Genomic DNA, 23232 nt, shown 5'->3' with positions numbered 1-23232 from the left:
GCCCGCGGCGACCCAGGCACGCGGGGGAGGGGCGGGTGGAACGAGGACCGGGAGCAGCAGCGCCGAGGCCGGCCCCACGGCGGGCAGCCCTCCCCGGCCGCCTCGCTTGTGCGAGCGGTCTGCGACGCTCCGCCGCGACCCCGCCGCCCAGCAGCGTGTACGGAACGGGCGGCCACCGCCGAGCGGGCCGAGCCCCGGCGTCCCGGCCTACTTCTCCGCCCGGCGTCCCGCGGCCGGCAGCCGCCGCCGCGCCGGCCCCGCGCGCGCACTCACCAGGGGGCTGCTGGTGCTGGCCATGGGCCCGCCGGCCCGCGCGGCCGCGCTCCCCTCGCGCCTCAGGACCCCGGCGCACGGCCGCCAAGCGCGAGCCAATGGGGCGCCCGCATCCCCCGCCCGTGACGTCACCCACAACAATACCCCGCTTCCCCCCCACACACCTCCCCCCCCCTCCGCCGCCGCGGGCAGGACTTCCGCGCGGCGCGCTCGCTCATTGGCGGCGCCGCCCGCAACTCACGGGCGCGCCCGGACGGGCCGTTCCCCGCCAGCCTCAGCGCGCCCGGCCCCCGCCGAGCCTGCGCGGTCGCGGCGGTGACGCTGCGGCCCCGGTCCCCTCGGGCGCGGCGCGGGTGAGGGCGGAAGCGGCCGCGCGGCCTCCCCAGCCGCCACCGCTGCGCTCACATCCGGGTTCATGCCACGACGCGAGGGCGCGCTGGGAGTGACGACGTGGTGACGTCACAGAGCGCGGGCGTCGCCGGGACGTCGCTGCGGCGCGGCGCGCGGGTGCGTCGCCGGCGCGGTTCCGCCGCGCGCGTTCGCTCAGGAGCTGCCCGCTTGTGGCGGGAAACGCGCGTTCCGTGCGTGCCCTGGGCGGGAGCGCGCCCGTCCTGGCGCGGCGCCAGCACCGGCCTGTCCTTGCGGGGCGCCGAGCCCTTACCCCGGCGGCGTGTCCCGCCGGGCGCGCGTGGTCAAGTGCGCGTCTCGGCAGGGGTTGGCCGGGCCGGTGCTGAGCACCCCACGGCCACGGCTGCGCTGGCGGAACGGGCCGTCGGCGCACAGCGCCCCGCAGCAGTCCGGTTGCGTTTGCCGGGGGATTACTGAGTTGCAGGGGTTTGCTCAGGAGGACGGGGCAGGGAAGGACCACCCAGTTGCTGCATCGCAGCCCACAAGGTGGAGAGATTCACCTCCAGCTGGGCTGGGGGCGGAGAGCCGGGGCAGCCGCTGTGTCCTGGAATTGAGCTACTTTGCGTAGGAAGATTTCTGCTATAGCCAGCCTGAATCAGCTTTCCTGTACGATGAGTTTCTCATCCTTTTCTTCAGCAGACAAGTAGAACTAATCAGAATCTCGTAATAGGTTGGGGGTGTGGGTGTGTGTTTTTAAGTATACCTCCGCTCGTTTTCAGACTATCCCAATTCTCTCTCATAGGCAGTGTTTCCTTCCCCAGATTCTTTCCAACTGATTTACATCTTCCTGAAGGTATCATGCCTAGACTTGGATATACTGTTCAACTGCAGCCTCATTTGTTACAAGTAGAATGAAATAAGTACTTGCTACGATTCCCAAATTACATGTCTCATTATGAGATATAATAGTATTTGTGTGCAGTAACATCTCACTATTAACTCATTATTTATATCATGGTGCACTTCAGCTCTCGCATCCTATTTCAATGCGTTGCTAAAATCCTTCTGAGAACAAATCTTGTACGTGCATACTTTCATCACCAAAATTAATGCAAATACTGAATCAGACCAAGATTGCACCAGGATAGACTCCTGGATCACCACTTGAAATGCCATATCAGTTAATGGGAAACTGTTAATGATTAGACTTTAATGCATTTTCAAACAGTGTAATCATTCATTCATAAATCCAGGTGGTATCATTTAGGCCAACTGGTGTCCTTAGTATTACTTCAAAGTGGTATCAAAAATCTTACCAAAGTCAAATTATATAGTGTCTACTTCTTCCCCATCATCAGCAAGTGAACTGTTATGGCAACAACAGAGGTGGATGAATCACTTTTTAATCCTCTGGGTAGTTAAAAAAGTATTTTTAAGTAACTTCTTCCAGAATCCTTTTAAAGACTGAAGTTAGGCTGGTTGATTTTGTATTTTGGGCCCTATTTCCCCTACATTTAAAGATGAGACTGTTTGTCTTTCAGAGTTCTCTAGGTTTCTTTTTCTGCATGGCTTCTCAGAAGTAACTTTCGACATTGCAGAGGCTGGTTTGGGATATAAGGAAGAACTCCTTTCCTAGAGGCAATATGTGTTGTCTTGGGTAAGACAGTATTGAGAGGTGAACTGCACCTCCCCTACACTGCTGAGTGATTGCAGTGGTGGTTTTCAAAGTATCTTTGCTATCCACCTGGTGTCAGACGTTTAATTACCAAGCTGAGGGAAAACGTAGCAGTAATGGCTTAGCGTGGAGCACCGAGACCATTCTGGAAGGGCCTGCGGGCTCTTGGTGCTGTGCTTCCTGCGGCACCAGCACCACACAGAGTATGCATTTCTGAATGTAAAAGTATGTCACGAAGAAGTCTTCACTGAGCTGCCTACATTGATGCCCCAGTTCCTTTCTTTAATGCTTTATTTAGACTTGCCTATGGCTTACAACTTTTTCAGCATTTGGCAGCCGGTGTTCGAATAAGATAATACAAAAGACAGCTTATTACTTGCCTTTAGACTGTAATGACTGTTACTTCTGCTTTCTGGCACTGCCTGTGTCAGGCTACATGTGAATCAGTGTGGCTCAAAAATCCATATTGTGTTGGGCCTGCAGTACCATATAAATATACTACTTCTAGACAGAGGCAAATGCCGCACAATACTGGGCTGTTGTAAATGCATGTGGTGTCTAGAGCTGATGCTGTCACAGCAGATTCTATGCTGCACTCCAGGATGCACTGAAAATAAGAAGTGTGTTGATTAAATCAATCTGTTCACCAGCCCTAAAGTGATAAGATTTGACACTGGGATTTTGGATTTTGTCAATTAACATGACTGCTCCATGAGCAGCAAGGAAGAAGCAATCCAAGTGCTGTAGTTTTGGGTTACAACTTAATCCTTGGCTTTCATGTTGTTAAAAACAAACCACCCCTCTGTGTGCTCATTCCCCTTCCCAGCATTAAAAATAACATCCCCTCCTCCTTTCTGATTACAATCACCAGTACATAAATATGCATGTTGTCAAATGTTACGGTTCTTGCTTTAGAACTGATGGTTTAGATCTCTGCACTTGATTAGTGCTTCTGTCTTCAGAACTGCTGCGCCTCGAGCAGGAACAGATCTGCAGATTAGATTAAATTACTGAAGATTAAACAGACTGTTTTTAATTTCTGGTGCTTTTACTGGCAAGATGAGTGAACATGTGGATGGCTCTGTGAAAGAGCATATACTCTGCTGAGGGATTCTGGGAGACTCAAGGGACTATGCTTATCTGGAAAGGCCTGTGGTGATAAAGACTTCTGCAGCACAGGATTCATGACTCACAGAAGCACAGCAGTACAGAAAACGTGGAGTGAAAGGGCTGTGGAGCTGAAAATGGCAGAGTTCACACTGGGCAGTTGGTAAGATGGTGCTGCTCTGAGTCTAACCAGCATTCTCTGTACTTTGTTTTACAATGATCAAATTTAACAGAAGTAAACTAAAAAGAGCAAACTTGTCTCTCTGGACTCGAATTACTTTCCTCCTATCTGCTTCCTTAACAAGGAACTGATTTGTGGGTTCATTTGGACCTTGACTAATGGCAGTCTCAGGAAAAAAGATTGCTTTCACAGGCTCGGCTTCTGCACTTTGGAGCAGGAGTCTGCAGATCAGTGATCTTGTTTCGGCATGCCAAAGACCACTGCTGAACTTTGCTTTGATGCATTAAAAGCCACACTGTGAAGACAAGTCACCCTAAGTGTGAGGACACAACAGGTTGAGTGCTGTCTCTTAGTATTTGTGACTTGTTTGCTTCTCTTTCAAAATGAGTTTGTGCCAGTGCTTTGATACCTGTACTGCTGACAAACATGCAGTCTGAGCTTCTCACCCCTCTTGAAAAGAGCATGTAAATGACTAAACAGCAGAATGTCTGACACATACAGCTGCTATCACTCATTACTGGGAACACCAATACTTCCATAGCCATTGGGTGGGCACTAGCAGAACTATACTGATGTTCACATGCTAGACACATGGGATAGCTCACCAAGCTCGTCCCCCTTGGCTTTATGAGCTGTAAAGCACATTTTCAATCAGGAGCCTTCTTACCCCTCTTTCTGTTAGTGCTGATAGCAGCAGCACTGGCTTGGTGCTTTGGTCTGCAAACAAGGGAGAACATTAGTATGTCCCTCTCCTCCCATGTTTTCAAACCAATTTTTACTAATATTCATATAGCCAATGTTTTCTAAAGTTCTTCTAAAACTCTTGGACACTCACTTCTGAAAAATCAAAGTTTGCATCAATTCCTTTATTTACTTCTGAATAATTGTACAGTCTTAGTTCCCAAACACCCCCCTCCCTCCCCCAAACCAAACTCACAACTACATGAAAATCTTTAGCACAGAACATTTTCAACTCCTTAGTGGCTTACAGGCATTACTTAAATATCTTCTGAAATTGTTTCTCCTGGCAAAACACAACAGGAAGAAAAGAAAGGGGAAGATACTGGCCACTTTGTTCTGGTTGTGACGATACGCATTGCATGCACTCAGTAGTCCCAGGAAATGAAAGGCTTCAAAGGCTTGGCCAGAGCCCGTATTATGTCTCCTTACTAGATGGTAGTTCTCTGTCTTACACTAGAAAGATGCATTTAACACTTGGAGGCAAAAATTCATCCTTATAATAGCCCAGAGATTCTAGGAGAAGCTGTGAAAAACCACACCTCGAACCTAATACCACTCTCAATCATGACACACAAAAAGAACAAAAGTACCAAACAACAAAGCCCCAAACTAAACCAAAACCATGATGCAGAAGGGCAGGAAAATGGGCTTTTATATTACACTGCTTTTCTAAAAAAAAAAAAAAAAAAAAAAAGTAGTTTTTCATTGGCTGAATAAAAACGAGGCTTTAATTGTTCCAAAGACCTAATTGTGAAGCAGAGGCATTTTGTTCTTTTTTTCTAGCTACAATCAACATTCTGTATGGAACCTTTCCTCTTTGCAGTGTTCCCATTTTATACGTAGCTGTATAAAAGCAGAAGCAGCTTAAATTTGTTAGAATTCTCCTGGAGAGCTGCTGATGCCGCAGTATCATTTCAGCTCTTTAACCATCAGCCTGTCATGATCTGTGGAGTCAGTTCTTGTAGTCTTCCTGTCTGATGGACACAGGCAGCATCATCTTTGGCTTTTCATTTCTTTCAAGTAATTTACTACTACATTAAGTCTCTCTATTTCCTTTTGCTTCTGTATCTCATGGAGTTTTGGGCTCTCCCTTCCATAGCCTGACTTGCTGGTCCCTACTCATCTCTGAATATAATTGCTTCCATTCTCCTTTTGCTGATATCCTGTAACCAGTACAGAATACCTTGTTAACTGAATAGGACTTTATGAAACCAGATCAGTTTCTGTGCAGACACGTTCATAAGCTCCAGCTGTCAAGATCTGAGAGATTTAAGATACAATTGATCTGACAGTTTCAGGAAGCATCCATCTGATTACGAAGATTTGAAATTTGGGACACTACATCAAGTCACACTAGGGGGTCTAAGATCACCTAAATCCTTTAGACATGTGTCTAAAGACATCTTGTTTTACAGATTTTCTTCTCCAGAGGAAATTATAGCTACTGTTAATTACAGTAACATCATATTCTTCTGCCATTACATGGTGGTATAGTATAAAAAACATCCTTGAAAATAGTTTGTACAAGATAAAAAGCACGAGGGACCAGAAAGGGGATATTTTTTCACATATCAGAAAAGCCTTTTGCTTACAATGCCAAAAATCACTGCTGGCACCTCCTGTGGCTGTCACACAAGCTGGGTGTGGACTCCTCATTCTGTTGCTGCTTCTCTCCCAGATGAAAACTTTCCACAATAGTTCTCTGGCTTAGCACATGTTTTTGGGAAGGGTGTCTCAATCCACTTTGTTATTTATAACCGAAATCTTTCTTTTCATTGTCAAAACAAATCAGTGCTAACAGTCACCAGAGAATCAAGGGGAGCACTCCCAAAGGAATGAATATGTGTGACTGTATGTATGCATGTGCCAGCTAGTGTAGCTGCATCTATAAATTTCTCAGTATGCTTGCTAAAACTCCCTTTAAATCTAGGAGATGTAACTAAGACTCCAGGAACCTGCTTGGTGGGCAGTCAATCACATCTAGGGTTTTCTGTGTCTAGGCCAGAAAGTAGACCTCCAGAGGTTCATCTCAGAAAGGCTGTTCTGTTGAGCAGATAGATAGGCAAAGGACTCATCAGTTCTGGAGAAATACCAAAAGCCCTGGAGAGGCAGTTGGCCTGGCCTGCTTTGTGATTAAATAAAGCTCATTTGTGCTATTCTTGCTTTTCACCTTTCTCCAGTAGATCAGCCCAGGCACTTAACCTTGGAATAAATTGTTGTTAAAATCAAAGCAGTACGTGGGGCTCAGTTACCGCACAGCAGAAAGTTACAGCCATTCAGAGTAATAAAGAACAAGGCCACTGCCTGATTAAATAGAGCAATTATGAATTCTGAAGAAATCAGGAGCCATTTGAAGTCATCAATGTCATATTAGGAAGCAAATATTAAGCAGCAAAATTACCCTTTTTAGCAAAATTTGTTTACCACGTTTCTGTGAAGAACTGTACTACTTTATAAAACAACGATGGAGTTTAAGTCGTGGTTCAGCACATTACAGGTATTGCTGCTTCTGAGAGGCACGCAATTCCGATAGCTCTTCCTGAGGAAAAATAGCAGCTCTGCTGCTGCTTCCTTAAATAGAGCATTGCTGGACTTTTACTGCTGCCAGGTGGTTAATTTAGGGAAGACCATGGTCATGTGTCCCCTGAGGCAGCAGATGCTGCTGGAGTCAGGCCTTGTGATGCTTGTAGGAGTAGTATTTGCTAGCCAGAGGAGTTGGTCACAATCTTCTTTTAAAGTGCAGAAATTGAGGATTTACCTAAAAATGATGGATGTTTGTAATTGTCTGCACAGTCACTATGTAAGCCACTTGGGAAAACAGTGCTGGGAGGTGAGAGGACAGCACAAAGATCTTTGTAGGCAGTATTCCTCAGGGAAGGTCACTCATTATTCTGATGTTTGAGAAGACTATTGCCATTGGAGAGCTTCAGTAGTTCAGCAGGAATCAAACCTCCTGTGGTATGATTGTCACATAAGGTACAATAGTCACTACTGCTGAAGGACACATTTGCTATTTCCCAAGGTTCCTGAAGCATAAGGAAGTCACCCTTTCCATGCTGTGAGTGAGAGGAATAATTCCTTCCCATGCTAGGGCTCTCAAGGTTGGCTTTAATTTTTTCAGAGATTTTCAGGCCAACTGTATCATCACCGTGGGCTTGTGCAAACAATAGTCCCAGCTTCACTTCTGTCTCTTCTGCTCTTACATACCTGCTGGGGACACACTGCTGGCTTGGAACTGAGGCAAATACAAAGTTTTCATCTGCAGCAACCAGATTTGTGCTTTCCATAGGTTTCAAGGAAAAAATCTGGGAAATCTGTTCTTGGGTGTTTAGATCAGAAACATCATCTGCAGTCACTTTGTTTGAATTGCTGGCCTCTTCTCTTCTGAGCTGGCTACAAGCCTTGTTAGGTCCAACCCAGTCCTAGTGAAAGGATCAGTAAGTTCAGCACATTTTGCTTAGAGTTGGAACTTGCAAAATAACTGTTCTTTCTATATGGCTTTGGCACAATAATCCAGAGGTTTAGTGCAAATCTACTGAGCAAACGGAGTAATAGGGCAGAGAATCTAGCTGCTAATGTCACAAGAAGTTTTCAAGACTTCACCTCCAGAATGTACTGCAAGCTGCTCATACTGCTTTGGCTTTGCAAAGACAGTGTGCACTGCTCATGTTCAGCATGGATAGGAGTGACTGACTGGAGGGGGTTTATTTCTAAGGAGAGAGAAGCTGGACAGAAGCTTTGGTGGTGTCACTAGTATGTGGAGGCAAGACACTGAGAAACTGTAAAGCTCCAGAAAGACTAGAACCACATGTCAGTAACTCTGCTCAGGAGCTAGAATGATTAATCCCCGGGGAAAAAAAAATGCTCTCCTCATGAATTGAGGGTCATAAGAAAGAAATCAAACTTATTTCTTACCTTAAAATTCCCATTGTGCAAATTATAGAGAGGCTGAAAGAAAGCAGCTGGTGTGGGAATGTTGAAGCAGGAGAGGCCTTTTGCCCTGAAGTAAGAAAACAACACTTCAAATTAAAAAAAGCCAAACACCACAGCAGTTTTTCTGTGTTCTGTCTCAATGCTGTAGCACAGTTAGATGAAAGCTCCACACTTATATTAGAAAGATTGCACAAGAAGCCCATTTCACAAGGTTTGTGACATCTCATGCAAGTGTTTGACTCCTGTGCATGCATTTAATGTTTCTAGCCTGAAGCACACTCATAAAAGTTTCGGAGGAATGCTATATGCTGCAAACTCAGTACTAGTCTATTACTCATTATATGACTGAGCTATTTATGCATTTATTTAGCAACTTATTTGATCTAAAACGGCATTTCTGGTATTGTTTTAGAGAGTTCTAGTTTCATTACATTTAGACAAAGAAATTCTGCTAGACATCCTAGTCCCTTTATGAAAGTCTACCCTGCAAAAATATTTTACTATATGGGCATCATGCATTCTGTTTCTCTAAGAGTGACATGTGTGCATAGCAGAATAATATGTATGTCAAGGCAGCAAAGGAAGAGGTAGGAGATTCACCTTTGCTCTTCCAGCATAAAAAAATTGCAGAGGATAATTGAACCAAGGTCCTAGAGACACTTTTTTCTCTGTACAAGTGGTCCCAAAACCTAAGAAACACTGAATAGGAGTCAGTGCAGTTTGCTTATATTGGTATTTTACACACTGACTACTGCCAGGTATGTCACCAGTAGCTTAACATTTGAAAGCAGTTTAACCACCATTACCGATTGCTGTGTATTTGCACTTTTAATTTATCTACATGAAAACAAGTAATTTCCATGGGTTTAAATTTCTTTAACTCCAAGACAAAGAGACCCTCAACCTCAAGCATTAGCTGAGTTTGGGTGCCACAAAGGCACTTTGTTCTGTTTAAGGATTGTGTAGTGGGTCATTAACAACCATCAGCCAAGGAACATGTCATATCCCAAGATTGTCAAAAGTGCTTTTGAAAATGATTGAGTCTGTGCAGCACAAACAGGAAGCAAAAAGAATATAAGGACACCTGATTTACCTTCTTCAGGCTATAAAGATCAAGGGGAACTTACTATAACAAGGGGAAAAATGATAACATACCTTGAAGAAAGCTTGCAATTCCAAAATAAATACAGCAGGGTGCCAAAACTCAGAGGAATGAACAAGAAAAGCATAGTTCTGGTATTTAGGATCTTTCCAGGCAGTTCTAGGAGAACAATCAACACAAAAATAATGCATAAAAAGTCCGGGAGTCAAGCTTGAACCCCAAATAACCAAGCAATGCAAATGAAACAGGCTGCTAAAGGCAGCTAGTTCTGATTTGAAAAGCTTCATTTTACCAGGTATCTTCCTTTTTTGAACATGGATATGAAAAGGCATGAATTAAAGTAAAACCAACATTCTTTGTACCTGCTCTTTGAAACACTGTTGTCTGGCTCCACTCGCTCCACTGACTATGGTACGAATCCTCATTCTCAGAAACCTTGCACCGAACTCGGGCAGCATAAGCAACGCCACTGCGGAGCTCGACGGCTTCAATTTCGACCTGGGGCAGTGAACTGGGGAGTGTCTTGTTCAGTGCGATCTACAAAACAGTGCAAAGAATTTCTGTAAACAAGGCCGGGCATGGGATGGTCTTTTAGATACTCTTCCCCTCCCCTCCTTTTCCAAATCTTTTCTCAGATGCAAGAAGAGGGCCTGTGTGATGATGGGTGACTTCTGAATGCAGGGTTCAGGAGGAGATTTACTGATCTTCAGTACTGATGTTTTACATAAAATCTTTCAGCCTTGATGTGGGAAACCAGAAAGGCCAGCTTAGAGCAGCCAGCTGACAGGAGGCCCGGAGAGCAAGGCAGTATCAGTGCATGCTTCATGCAGTTACCTCCCAGGACTTGCTGTACTCCTTATACTGCAACTCATATTGAAGAATTTCGACGAGGTACCAAGGCACACTCCACCATATCTGACACTTGCTGGCAGTGGCATTGCTCTGGATGTTCAAAGGTGGATCAAGTTTTACTGCAAATAGAGAGGTAGGTTTTTTCACAATATTTGGGACATGAACACCACAGAGATGCGTGACACTAGGCTGACTGAAGTCTTGGAAGATGAAACTGGGTCTAACGAGTGATATTAAGACCAGCAGTAGACCAAATTAGCTTACAGGGTAGGCCAGAACAGCTACAGAACTGACATAAATTAATGATAACTCAAATAGCCCCTGGGGATAATCCTGCAAGCAAAGAGCTGCTCTGGATGCCACATTCTGCGCTTCCAACATACCACTAATACAGACAGGATCTGAGATCTCGAATACTAGAGCATTTCTCTGAAGTACCAGGCCATGGGACATTGAATTAGATCCATGACTTTGATTCCTTATGGCTTCATTTCTTAGAAAAAACACAGCTACAGAGGCAGTCCAATTGTACATCACCATGGCACAAGAAAACATGATGCAAATAAGAAGTACAGTTGAAAGGTACTCTAGAGCCAGCTGTCTCTGGAGTCCTGGAAAAGTCAGAATGGAGAGACATTAGGACAGCATTCTTAATGATGAAGTCCACATAGTACATTCTCCAGGGATGAGCAGTCTGGCCTGTTTCCATTATTTTCACTTTGTACCCCAAAGGTGCCAGGCAGAGCCTCAGCCCACAGCTGCCCTGCTTCATACTTACTGTGCTCGCGGGGATTGTACTCTGGAAAGATGATGTACGTGTGATTGCGCCCAAAGAAGTTGCCTTGGAGAGTGACTCTATAACCATCTGTTTCCAAGATCTGGCTGGCTAAATGGATTGTGCAGTGGTACTGGTTCTGCATGCTTTCTCTGGCAGTAAGTCTGCAGCTGGTGTTGTGGCCCTTTGACCAGAGGCTAGAAGAATAAAAGGGCTGAAAGTTTCTTTTAAGTCATATGATTAAGTGCTTTTCAGTTTATGAAAGATGGGTGACAGCTTAGCGCAGCAACGCATTCCGGAAGAACACGAACCTCTCCAGTGCAGGCAGCAGAGAAAGTAATGCTAAAGCTGGCTGGCTGGCACAGCTGAAAAGGGTGGAAGGAGACAGGTTCATAACCTCACTGCTGAGGGCACCACACCTCCCAGGGGTGGCACACACAACCCAGTACCTGGCCCCTGCTCCCTCTGGGAAGTGAGAAGTCTGCTACGTGTTGCTGCCGGGAAAGCAGCTGGTGTAAGGGTGAAAATGGGTGGATAGTTGGTTACAAGCACGCAGCACAGAGCTAACAAGTTGTACATTAAAGCCTCTTTCACTACGAACAAACCAGTACTGACAGCAAAATACCTCAGAGGTTGGTTTTTCCTTTTTTTTTTTAATTTTTTTTTTTTTATTATTTTTCATTGCTGTTTTTGTTTGGTTTAAGGTTTTTTTAATATTCACAAGCTTCAGCACAGCATAACAGGAAGAATGACAGAAAATATCACCTTGGGTAAATGGCTCCAAAGAACAGTCTCATGTTATTAAATTGTCTAATGTAACCATTTATCAGCCGATTTGTCATGTTGCATGTGACCCCACAGTAAACCGGGATACCACAGTTTATCAGCTTGGCTTTTGTTCCTAGATTTAAAACCCACTATAGTTAAGAGTTAGGCTGTTTTTGGCGTAACTTTGCCAGAATATATGAAGCATCTAATGGCAGCATGGCTTACCGTCATGCAACACTCATTACTGGTAGTCAAGATTACATGATTACATAATCAAAGTGCATCCATCCCATATTAGCACATCACAGTTCTTATTATCTTATCACCTAGCAAGCTGTTCACCTGATTTCTTCTGTTAGAGGAAAAAGCATTCACATAGTACTCTAAATGTGTTACTATAACTCACTGGACTTTCAAAATCCTTTTGCATATATATTAACTCATTTAGATTAAACCCCTAGGGGTTTAATTTCTAGGCAACAGGACAAGAAGCAGTTAGAAATTGATTAGGCAGCATCATGTAGGATGGGCTTTGGAAGTCCCCTGATCATGGGGAGCAGAGGCTGGGCTGAGGGGGCTCTCTGTGCTGAGAGGACCCTTGCCAGAAGGGGATGAATGGATGGATGGGCTGAACCTCTGCTGCATGAGAGCGTGCAGCCATGTATTCTGAACCTCTGCTGCACCCTCCAAGGCAGTGGGCCCACAAAAAAAGAGCAGCTTCCATGGCAGCACGGCAGCCACAGGTCTCCTGCTGCGGAGGGGGCAAAGCCCATGGCCAGGCGCCAGCTCTGCTCTTCTTGCCCATTGCAGGGCCGGGGCTGCCACAGGCAGCTCTTGGTGCTGTGCTGGTTTTGGTGGGGACAGAATTAGTTTTCTTCACAATAGCTGGTATGGAGCTGTGGTTTGGATTTGTGCTGAAAACAGTGCTGATAACACAGGGATGTTTTAGTTACTGTTGAGCAGCGCTTACACAGCATCAAGGCCTTTTCTGCTCCTCACCTCACCCCATTAGCAAGCAGGCTGGGGGTGCACAAAGAGTTGGGAGAGGACACAGCCAGGACAGCTGACCCTGACTGACCCCAGGGAGGTTCCAGACCATAGGACATCATGCTCAGCATGTAACACTGGGGGAAGAAGGAGGAAGCAGGGGGATGTTTGAAGCTATGGTGTTTGTCTTCCCAAGTAACTGTTATGCATGATGGAGCCCTGCTTTCCTGGAGATGGCTGAACACCTGCCTGCAGTGGGAAGTGGTGAATGAATTCCTTGCTTTGCTTTGCTTGTGCCCACAGCGTTTGTATTACCATATTAAGCTGTCTTTAGCTCAGCCCACGGGTTTTCTCGCTTTTACTCTTCCGATTCCCATCCCTATCATGCCGGGGAGGCTGGGTTGTGGCTGGGGTTCAACCATGACAGGCTCTTACTTGGTGAAATGCAGGTGGAAAGGTCCCTCGCTCACGGGCTCCTCCATTTCCCACACACAGCTCACGGTAGTCACATAGTTATTCAGGCAGCTCAGGCTGCCCGGGAGCTCTGCAGAGGAAGGAGACCAGAGCTGCATTTGTGCATCAGCTGATGAGGCCGTGCTTGGTACATCAAATAAATGAATTAGTTTCTAGTGCTTCCTTTACTGACACCTCACCTATCCTTCCTCATGATGCTCCTCCTCTACTGCACCGCACTTTACTGCATGAGATGAGTGCAAGATCTTAGGGAAGGGACCTTGGGCACTAGCTAAGATTTTTCTGCTGCCCAGCTTGTCCAGTATGTGCTGGGCTCCCCAGGCCTGGCATTACCAGCCAGTACTGGTTCCTGGGACTGGGGAAACGGCAGCCACAGGATCTTGTGTTGCGTACTCTGGGGTCTGTGAATGAAAAGATGAGCACATGCATGTGCCTCTTCCCACAGTGGACCTATTCCAGATCTCCTCTTACCTCTCCCTCTTCCTACACCAAAGAGCAGCACAACAGCAATGCACAGCTGGAGGCGCAGCTGCCACACATCTCCTCCCATTCCAGACAGTATCTAAAACAGAACAGTTGTTAGAAGCAGTTTTGTCAGTGTTCATACCAGCAGGTTGAATATCTGCTGCTGCCAGCCCTGACACAAGCTGACCTTGGCTCTGTCAGACAGGGCACCAACTCAGTTATACAATTTCTTCATTTCAACATTTGTCAGGGGTTATGATCTCTCTTTCAGAAGCAGCTGTGGAAAAGGAAAGAGAAGTGTCAGGATAGGAGAAAACACTAAGTTCAGCATTATCACAAGACCAGATGGGTACAGCCTGGCTATAGAATAAGATTGTGGTTTCTAACCAGCAAAGGGTCTGAGGTAGTCTTGAATAGGAGTGAGTGAGAAAGAGCCTGCATTTAACAAGAACTGCAGTATTTTAATCACTAGGACTGCTTTACTGAAGGGATTAAATTAAAATCTGATGGCTACAGTAGCAGGAGATGGACTCCATTGCAAGAGTATACTTCCAGTTCCAGATTTCACGGAGCTAGACAGCAGCAACCACGTATGAACTTCTTTCCTGTAATTATGCCTGCTTATAGTGTCCCTTTTCTCAATTAAATAGTAAAATAATCACAATGTTTCAGAATCTTTCTGGCTTCCACTTCAGCACCTCTTCATTAATGGGTTTTTCATAAATATCCTGTTTTGCTGCAGACCTTCAGAGTGGGGGTTGTCGAGAGGAAGTGTCACCATTAGCTGATTTTAGCTGAGGGAGGCTGGGAGGCATGAAGGCTCTCCTGCTTATCATTCTAATCAGGGTTGTGTATGATCCCTGTCATAAATACAGTAAGACTGACTAAATACAAAATAGGGAGCGCTGCGTTAAATAGAATTACACATGTGCTTACAAGAACTTGTTCAGGCACACAAACAAATAAATCTAAGTCAAGATAACTAAGCCAGGACAGAATATTTCCAGGTAATTGCTGCTAATTTGGTATCTCCTCTCCCCCACAGAAATTCTTTGTTCAGTTCTGCAATGTTTGAAACATGCTGGACGTTTCCTGGCTCTCTAACTCACCTGGAAACAAATAGAGCACGTTTAAATGCAAGTTTTTGTGTTAGTCATGAATGTGTCATAAATAGGTCATGGAACATGGAATTCTAAAAGGCTTTATCAGAAAACTATTTTGCGAAATAGCCCATAACCAGCTGAACAAGCTCCTGGAGTACATGATGTCGTTGGAGGAGCAAACACACAGACTGTGGATGCAGATCAATTAACAGAAATGTTACCACAGGTACATGCAGCATTCGTAACACCATTATTAGTTCATCTCTTCTGTTGGGATCCACGTTTCTGACAAAAAGTTGCTGAAAAGATGAAAACAGTTCTGAAAAAGGCTGTAAGAATGATTGAATCCTGGGTGACCTTCCTCAGAAATGAAGAGCTAAAATGTCTTTAACTTAACCAAAGGAAAGGCTGAGCAGCAACTTCACACCAGCCACAAGTAGCTTACATGGGAAGAAGATTTCAGGTAGGAGAAAAGTTGTGGGGTTCGTTTTTTTGGTGGTGGTCTTGTTTGGGTGGGTTTGGGTTTATTTTCCTTTCAATCTCCTAGAAATGGAAAGAATCCAATAGTTGGATGCTGAAGGTAGATACAACTAAACAGAAACAAAGTGCAGAATTTGTATAAAGGGGAAGTATCTTTATTGCTGGAACCTTTTGCTTTCACATATGGTCCAAGACTTGTTGTCTATAAATCTTGGCTAGAGATCTTAAATAAACAAATAAAATCCTCAGCTCAGATGCTGCAGCAAGGGCATGACTGCAGCAGCTGGGGACTGGAAGACAAATTGTCTTCCTAGCCAGGATGCTTGATGCCATTTTTTGTTCTAATGCCCAGTTTCTGAAACACTGCTGAGTTGTGGGGGAAGGCAGAAAAGCCCTGTGAAAACTGTAGATGTGGGAGAGGAAGGGAGAAGAACCACCTTCACTCTGCAGAGACCTGGGAGAGAGCCCTGAAATGATACACCGGCTATGCTGCCACCAGTGCAGGATTGGCTGAGCACCAGAAGCTGACTGGTGACCCCGAGTTCCCAGGTGGTCTCAAGCTGGCTGCAATGCTGTTTCCATCCTTTCTGCATGTTTCCAGGGCAGAGTTGTTCTGCCTGTTAGCTGCCCCAGGACATGAGGCCTTGCATCCATGCTTTTCCCCTCCCCTCCTATGGTTCCATCAGCTGCCTCTACTTCCCAAAAGTGATTTCAAGTAATTTTAACCAAAATTTGTATAACTCAGATTTTCCAAACGTTCTCAACTGCTTATCAACAGGACAGGTGATCAAATGTTATTGCTGTGTTTGGTTGTATTACCAGGCATCCATAATCAAAGTTTTGGCTAACCCCAATGTTAGTGGTCCAGTAGAACACAATAAAAATATGAACTTCGCCTTTAAGAACTTATAGGGCAAAATAAATTATTTGACAGATACCACTGGGACGGGAAGTAATACAAGAAGGTGACGGCACAGTCTTAGCATATGGGTAGCCTAGATACTGTCTGGAGTTTAAAGCTCTGCTTTGCTGAGTTGCTAAGGAAAGACTTAAGAATGAGGTTGAGGTAGCCCAAGAGAATAGTAGGCAGCACCTTCAGTGTGTAAGCAGTAGCATGGCAGAAGGAGGAGTTGATTTGATAATCATAGAAAGAGTTGAGCTCTTGATATGGAAGTAGGAGATGACAAGAGGACAAGGAGAAGCTGTCAATGACTTTGAAAGTGGGGACAAGAAGCTTACATTTGATGTGAAGAATTGCGTAGAGAACGTAATGAGTTCAAAGTGACGGACCTTTGCATCTCCAACCGTTGGATGAGTACAAGTAGGACAAGATCAGCTTTACAAAGGCTTGATAAAACATGAAATTGAAGTGTCATGCAAGAGCAAGGACTTCATGTAGAGATGGGTGCATAAGATTCTTCGACATGCTCAAGTACCCTTTGATACATGTAGTGATATGCCAGCACACAGCAGACAGCCAGGACTCCTAGGTTCTCTCTCACCTCTGCCATCAACTTTTATATAGAGTAGATCATTTTGTCAGTGCAATTTTTCTTGTTACAGCTCATTTGTCTGGTCTGACTCTCACCTATGAAGTAAAACAGTGACAGGCAATAGTGTGTCTACCAACAGGCACATCCCTCCACCCATTAAGGTTAGCTCCAAGTGCACGTTCCCCAGAGCGACCCATTGTGCTACCAAGTGTGATTGCTCTCCACGGGCACTCCTTCACTCATCCCTGCCTACAGGAAAATATTTCGTAGGCCCTTTAAGAAGAATACAACAACAGATTATCTGCCTCCTGAATACCTTGGCCTCTAAGCACACGTCTGACAGAACCACATCAAGTGTACATAACAGACTCACATGATGAGCATGTGAACTGCTGGAGAATAAGGAAAAGTAGTAGGATTTCCTCGTTTGCACAGATGGTAAGAGAGAACCCCGTAACACCAATCTTTTTCTCCCTTCATCTTTGGAGAGCCATTTTCCCACAATTTGATGCTCACAAACAGCTATGTGCTTTTAGATTGGGCAGACTTGGATCCCAGAGGCTGCTACAAGTTATACCTACTGCAATAAAGCAATATTCACACACACACACATACATACATACATTTAAAAAGCATATTTTTGTCTGCAAAGTCCCAAATGCTGAGGGCTATTTGGCTGGATTCCTTTACATTCACCTATTTCAGTGAGAGAGGCGTACCTAAAAATCATTTATTCAAGATGATGCTTCTTTCTGGCACAACCCATATCAGAGTTAATGCAATAACTGGATTTGTGCTCAGCAAACTAGCAGAACAAAAGTGCAGGGACCCTCCTGGTAATTTTATTGTTCTAGGTTCCCAGTGCAAGAAACAGTACAGAATTCCAGATTTAGGTAAAGAAATCATTTTGCAATATCTCAGCTCAGTAGATGTATCCTATCATTATTTAGTGGCATGCATAGCACAGAAATACGTTAAACTGTCTTACCAGCTCAAAGGAAACTTCACTTTTCACACTGCTTCTGTCCCTTGATAGCTTTGGCTGTGCGGTTTGATGATCAGGCAGTAGCAGCAGTGGCATAATAAAGCAGAAGCTACTGTGCTTGATTTTAAAGATAATCTCAAGAACCAATGAAAACTTGCTCAGATTATCAGATTGAGTTAAAGTAGCTGCATCTACAGTTACTCATTAGTGATGGAGAAACTGAGGAATTTCTGTTAAAGGGTTAACACTTAGAAGGCCAAGTAATTTGCTGAATATAAAAGCATCTGCTTGCAGCATTTATATAAAAAAAGGCCAACAGAAGAGCTCTGTAAGTGACCCAAAACCATTTCCTAGCCCTGTCCGGGTAGCAGGCAAGACTACTCCCATCCAAGGCCTCTGTACAACTGTGCTCAGACACCTGAGGTATCCATGAGCCGCCCTGTCCTGTACTTCTTCCACAGCCTGTTGCTGCACTGTGCTCAAAGGGCCAAAGGCAAGCAAGCATTGCAGTGCTTCCAAATCCTAGAGTGTATAAGAAACAGATCTTTCCATATCCAGCTGCAATGCTGAAGCGATTGTGTTACAGTCAGGATCCATCAGGTCCATCAGGTATATGTGCTAGAGAAGGGGAAGGGAGAAGCAGGCAAAGCACAGACTGAATAACAGGTTGAGTTATGGTGCTTCTCCCAGTACCCGCTTTTCAGCATTCCCCATCCAGTAAGACTCCTGCCAACTCCCATGAGGCTCCATGGTTACCCATCTACACTTTTTATTACTACAACAGTCCTGAACTGGAGCAGAAACAGAAAGGCAAGCAGCCTTCAGAGCATCATGTAAGCAAACAACAACTGCTGCCTCAGAACTGCCCAGATGCTTGCAGTTCACCCTGCTGCAGCAGAAAACATCTTGTCTCCTGTAGAGACAAACTATCCTCCCTGCCTGCTGCTGCAGGTCACCATAAAGATGCAATGGCCGCGTAAGACCCACACCTTTTATAAAAGTCTGCCTACAGGGTAGACAGAAAAAGATCTTTACAAGAGTTCAGCAGCAGTTTGGTTCAAATAACAAAGCAAAAATTTTTCCTCAGTTTCCTTTCATGTTACTGTTCCAAACTACAGCGCAGTATATGCAACATGAACATCAAGCTCTCTGCAAGTGGCCTTTTTTCATACTTCCCCCACACCCCAAATGCCACCCAGCCCAGGCCGTTAACTGAACTCCTGTCCCCGATTGTTGTGAATACTGGGCAAAACAAGCAGAGCACAGCCATCTAAAGGCTTTGTCTACATGGGTGGTGCTGCTGGCACCTTCTTACTACCTCACTCCACTGCTCAGTGCATGACCAACCTCACCTCTGCAAGGCAGGCTTAGGTTAGATCACCTAGTGACCTGAGCACGGCAGGAGCGGCTGAGCAGATTCGCCTGCAGCGAAGAGCTTAGGCTGCATGTTGCAACTGTTGTTTTAAGCACGCCTGCTGGGCCAAGCAGCGAAACAGCAACTGCTTTTACAACACGATTGTCATCGCTCTTTCTGTGCTTCGTGCTGCTGTTCAGGAATCTGCCACTGTGTGTTTCTGAGGACACAGAAGGGTGGAGTGAGACCTTTTAGGGACAGCTTGTTTAGGAGCAGAGGAGGCCTCCCCAGAACCTCCAATCATGGGCTTGCACTGCCACCAATGGCCCTAGCATCCCTCGAGAAATGGTCTTTCCAAATTAGATACTGCTTGGCGAGGGACATTTGCGGTTTGCTGCTAAAAGCTATGGGAAAAAACCCCACCTCCAACCCATCCGCATCCACAATGTCAACAACTCATTGGTCAAAAGCTTAATTGTTACAGCTTGCTTCAAAGGGAACAGTCTCCCTTACTTTAGTATCCTTATACCATGTATCAAAGCAAATTCTTCTCTGCTCATGAAGTCTGCCTTCTAGAGTGATCAGAGGCAACTTCTAGCCCAACGTAGCTCCAAACCACCACAACCTACCAGATGTGCAGCTAGATAGTGTTGCAATAACAGAAACAGCTCCTTCAGCAGTTCTGGGGCCAATGATACTCACAGAAACAAGGAGCGCACAGAACTAAGGGGCCCAAGGAAAGATGGGCAAGTTTCCCCTCTTCCCTTAAGCAGCCTGGGGTCAGTTACCACAATGTAGTTTCTGAAATGCAAATAGCTGCAAGATGAAGCAGCAGAAGACTGTGCTACAGATCACCAGAAGTGCTTCTGCTCAGTACACATTTGCATAGACATAAGCGCAGTGTGAGCAGACCTTGTAGGACAGTGCAGGGCAGGATCAGCTCCTCAGTAAGGAAGTGGAGTTGGCTCACTCCTCTGCTGCCTCATGAAGGGCATGCAGGGTACTTGCCGCACAGCAGGAAGGACACATAAGCATGCTAAGACAGTACCTTCCCACAAGAAAGAAGAAAAATAAGGAGAGAAGAAACCAAAAAAACCCCCACTATCTTGGAGCAGTGCTCAAGAAGCCTCTAAGCTAGGGGTATATTGGGGGAGTAATAACAACATGGGCAAAGCTAAGCCCAGCAGGTTCAAAATCACAACAGCCGTGGTCTCTAAAATGTTGAATAATCAAACCAGGGATGTGGATGCATAGAAAAACTCTTCCAGCACTCACCTGTGAAAGGAACAGCTTCTCTTCATTACAGTGCTCCCTCTTGTTTAGGGAGCTCTGGGGTTAGCTAAAGTCTTGGGTGAGAGGTGGGGGAGAGGGAAGAGTTCATTGGTATCACAGCAACAACCCTGGAAACACACATCATTCACCACAAAGCTTCTCTCAGTATGAGATCTTCTGGACCCAAGCAGCCCATGGGCCAGTAGCACTATGCCTATAGAAGATTCATTCAGTATCAGTATTACAGTAACTTCTAAAGACAATTATCTTAGACAAAACAGAGATACAGAGATGTCAGGCAGAAATACATTTACAGTTACAGTGCAAATAGCAGTTTCATGGTTGGCTTTATTAGCTAGCAGAGATTGCTCAAAATCTGGGCTACTGACCTGTGGACTTCAGCAGACCAGGTCCAAAGCAGAAGATGGAGCTGCAGGCACATCCAGGTAGGACAATACTTCTGAAATTTCTGCATAGTTCTAAAAGCTGCTCAACATTTCAGTTAATGTGCTTGGAAAATGCTGGGAGAGATGCTGCTGCAGCAGAAGAGCACAGTAGCAAGAGTTTGTCTGGAATTACATGTTTTGAAGACTTTTCATTTGCAGACTCCACCTGGAAAGGCAAAGCGTTTCTGGAGCCTGAGTTGTGTTTGCTCTCTTGGCCACACAGTTCTGTGATGATTATAGGAGAACTGGGTTTGATCATGCCCCATGGTCAGAGCTTGGACCCTTCATAATTAACTAATGATTAGAGCTGGGTTTAAAGAGACAAAGATATTAGTAGGAAAAGTAATACCACCTGTGTTGTTGGGAAGGAGTAGGGGGACTTTAATGTAACAAACATGCTTGGCATGGGTTATGCTTCTAAGATTCCATCTACGTCCAAACTCTCAAGTCATGTGATAATACCAGGGAAAGTAATTAAAAGTTTAGTTGTACTCTTTATAAGATCACTGCCAAAACCAGTTGCACATCTACATAAGCCAAGAGGTAATTTTCAAGGTACAGTTGCTTTTTTTGCCATTATAAAGGGGTCTGAGGGTGGGGGGATAAAAATAATAAAAATCAATAATGTGAAGTTTGAGACATGAACAGAATAAGTAACAGTAGAAATAGGCAGATGTATTTCTATGGACTGAACAATTTTCAGCAGTATGCAATCCATCTTACATGCAGTAAACTTTGCTTCTCTTCTGAATTTTTCTAAGACTTTGCTCCTGGCACAGTACGGAAAAAGCCGAACACTCTGCAAGGCAACATCAAGTCCTTAGTTTGTCTGTGTCCCATTGACAGGGCTGTCAGAGCGACAGGAGACCCACTGCTTGACGTAGCTCCGTGGAAAGTCCTCCCCCTCCTGCTCAAGAGGGATGGAACCACAGTTGGTCTGATTGTTTTGCTCAAATTCACAGTCAACTGGACTCCCACAGTCCGAGTCCACAAAGCCACTGTCAATAGTGTCCAAATCTACGCAGATCACAGGGTAACTGTCACCAGGCCTTGCAATGTGAAGGAAGAAGTCACAGGAGCCTTCACTGTAGGAAACACTTTCACCATCGGGAGAAGGGAGAGAACCTGGATTTTCCAAATCCCACTGATTAGGCTGCAAGCAAAGGGCTTCTAGGATGCTCCCCATCCTTCCTTCCAAAGTCCTTTCTACTTGCTGGTGGGCTGGGACATTTGTGCTCCGCAGGTGGTCTGTAGACACAGAACCTGAAGCAAGTATTTTGTCTTGCATGCTCAGGTCAGCCAGATGCAAGTCACTGGGTATCTTTCTGTCTTCATCATCAACATTAACCTTGGGGTAACCAGTTTCTCCAGCACTACTATCTTCCTTGCTGGTGTGCTCATGTCCCCTGTACACACGGTTACAGTTGCATTGGCAATTACAAGGCGTGAATTCATCAGCCACAGTCACAGTATCAATGGACAAATGCCCGTATGACTGGTCCTGAGTCCCACTAGGCAGCAGGGACTGGCCATCCTGACCTGGGGCAGTCAGGCACGACACACAGGGCTTGCAAGGCACATCTTTTCTCATCTCGCGCAGCTCCTCCCGTGAGGTGCTGTTGGAATTACGCATGGTGTAAACTTCTAGGACTTCTGGAAGGACTATCCCCCATTCAAAGAAATCAAAAGTGATTTTTGAATGGGGTGCACCAACCCACTTCTGCACAAAAGGACATACAGGGAGAGAGGGAGGGGGAGAGAAAGAGAGGTTAGTGTCATCAGGTTTGAGGTTTTACAGAAATTCCCAAAGTTCTTACAGCTTTAGAGGCAAAGTCAAACTCTCAAAATCCCTGACCCCTCAAAACAAGCAGGGTATGAGATGCTGCTGTCACCACACACAGGCAGCTGCAGGTGAACTGACTCAACTGATTGAAAATAAGTAGCTCTGAGAGGTTTCTGTGGCTTTGCAGTTTTCTCCATGCTGCAAAGAATGCCACTGCCTGTGGCAGCATTCCTTCGTGTGTCAGCCAGAGGTCCCAAGCCACCACGCCTCCTCTGCCCTCTTGTCCTGGACACTGCTTCTCTCAGGAAGGATGGTCAGCTTCCCACCAGCTGTACTGCACTGGCACCCGACACATACAGCCCCGCTTTGTCACTTCCATTGCCCAAGTTCCCTGGGAAGGGGGCCAAGGCAAGGCTGCTCCCAATCTTCTGTCTGCAACCATGCCCCAGACCAGCCTTTTCTCCCAGAGTGACAAGAAGGAAGCAGGGATAGGCAGGGGATGGAGACCTCAAAGATCTGTAACCACTGCCTCTGCAGATTACACTTACTGAGATGATTAGGGAGTGCCACATGCTGAATCTGGCCCTTCTGTATCACCATTAGTATTACATTCTGCCCTGTATTACCTCTAGGTC

The 23232-nt window shown here is 45.5% G+C and overlaps 3 protein-coding genes across 11 annotated transcripts in view; all 3 read right to left on the bottom strand.

The window, feature by feature from the left end:
* PDPK1 (3-phosphoinositide dependent protein kinase 1) overlaps nucleotides 1-693 on the bottom strand; it is a 28142-nt gene extending 27449 nt beyond the window's left edge. The window contains exon 1 of one of the 2 annotated variants that reach the window (XM_030484085.1): nucleotides 515-693. Coding sequence is in view for 1 of the 2 variants with exons in the window: in XM_030484082.1 (XP_030339942.1) it covers nucleotides 274-297 (24 nt within the window). In the remaining variant the exon portion in view is untranslated. Of the gene's footprint in view, nucleotides 1-273; nucleotides 387-514 lie in introns of those variants that run through there. The other variant, XM_030484082.1, reaches the window with a different exon arrangement.
* A 4345-nt stretch (nucleotides 694-5038) lies between these two features.
* On the bottom strand, nucleotides 5039-20833 carry LOC115607271 (interleukin-9 receptor-like). 6 transcript variants are annotated; one of them, XM_030484369.1, is made up of 10 exons: nucleotides 20758-20833; nucleotides 13869-13958; nucleotides 13688-13778; nucleotides 13178-13286; nucleotides 10991-11184; nucleotides 10195-10331; nucleotides 9723-9897; nucleotides 9414-9519; nucleotides 8241-8325; nucleotides 5039-7747 (listed from the first exon to the last, which is right to left on the bottom strand). In XM_030484369.1, exons 3-10 carry the CDS (start codon nucleotides 13764-13766, stop codon nucleotides 7205-7207), a joined length of 1428 nt encoding a protein of 475 aa, XP_030340229.1. In that variant the 5' UTR covers nucleotides 13767-13778; nucleotides 13869-13958; nucleotides 20758-20833; the 3' UTR covers nucleotides 5039-7204. The 6 variants fall into 6 exon arrangements, with proteins under 6 accessions (XP_030340229.1, XP_030340232.1, XP_030340230.1 ...); XM_030484372.1 differs by lacking the exon at nucleotides 20758-20833 and adding an exon at nucleotides 20372-20442; XM_030484370.1 differs by lacking the exon at nucleotides 20758-20833 and adding an exon at nucleotides 16767-17342.
* The window catches only part of IL21R (interleukin 21 receptor), a 19128-nt gene continuing 16505 nt past the window's right edge, over nucleotides 20610-23232 (bottom strand). For 2 of the 3 annotated variants that reach the window (XM_030484366.1, XM_030484367.1), the window contains exon 10: nucleotides 21289-22534. In XM_030484366.1, the coding sequence (XP_030340226.1) occupies nucleotides 21635-22534 (900 nt within the window). In that variant the 3' untranslated portion in view covers nucleotides 21289-21634. Of the gene's footprint in view, nucleotides 20981-21288; nucleotides 22535-23232 lie in introns of those variants that run through there. The other variant, XR_003991166.1, reaches the window with a different exon arrangement.

The sequence above is a fragment of the Strigops habroptila genome, chromosome 4 (assembly GCF_004027225.2).
Source record: "Strigops habroptila isolate Jane chromosome 4, bStrHab1.2.pri, whole genome shotgun sequence".
Classification (NCBI taxonomy): Eukaryota; Metazoa; Chordata; class Aves; order Psittaciformes; family Psittacidae; genus Strigops; species Strigops habroptila.
Note: the sequence above shows the minus strand (reverse complement) of the source record. Positions and strands in the feature narration are given on the sequence as shown.

Bases quoted from the DNA above. Each gene is read 5' to 3' on its own strand.
- LOC115607271 (XM_030484368.1), bottom strand. From the start codon at position 17,838: ATGCCACTGCTGCTACTGCCTGATCATCAAACCGCACAGCCAAAGCTA. The intron at 11,185-13,177 runs GTAAGAGCCTGT...TTATTCTTCTAG, and splicing joins TTCCACCTGCATTTCACCAA to CCTCTGGTCAAAGGGCCACA. The intron at 7,748-8,240 runs GTAAGAAATAAG...TCCTTTCACTAG, and splicing joins TGCACAATGGGAATTTTAAG to GACTGGGTTGGACCTAACAA.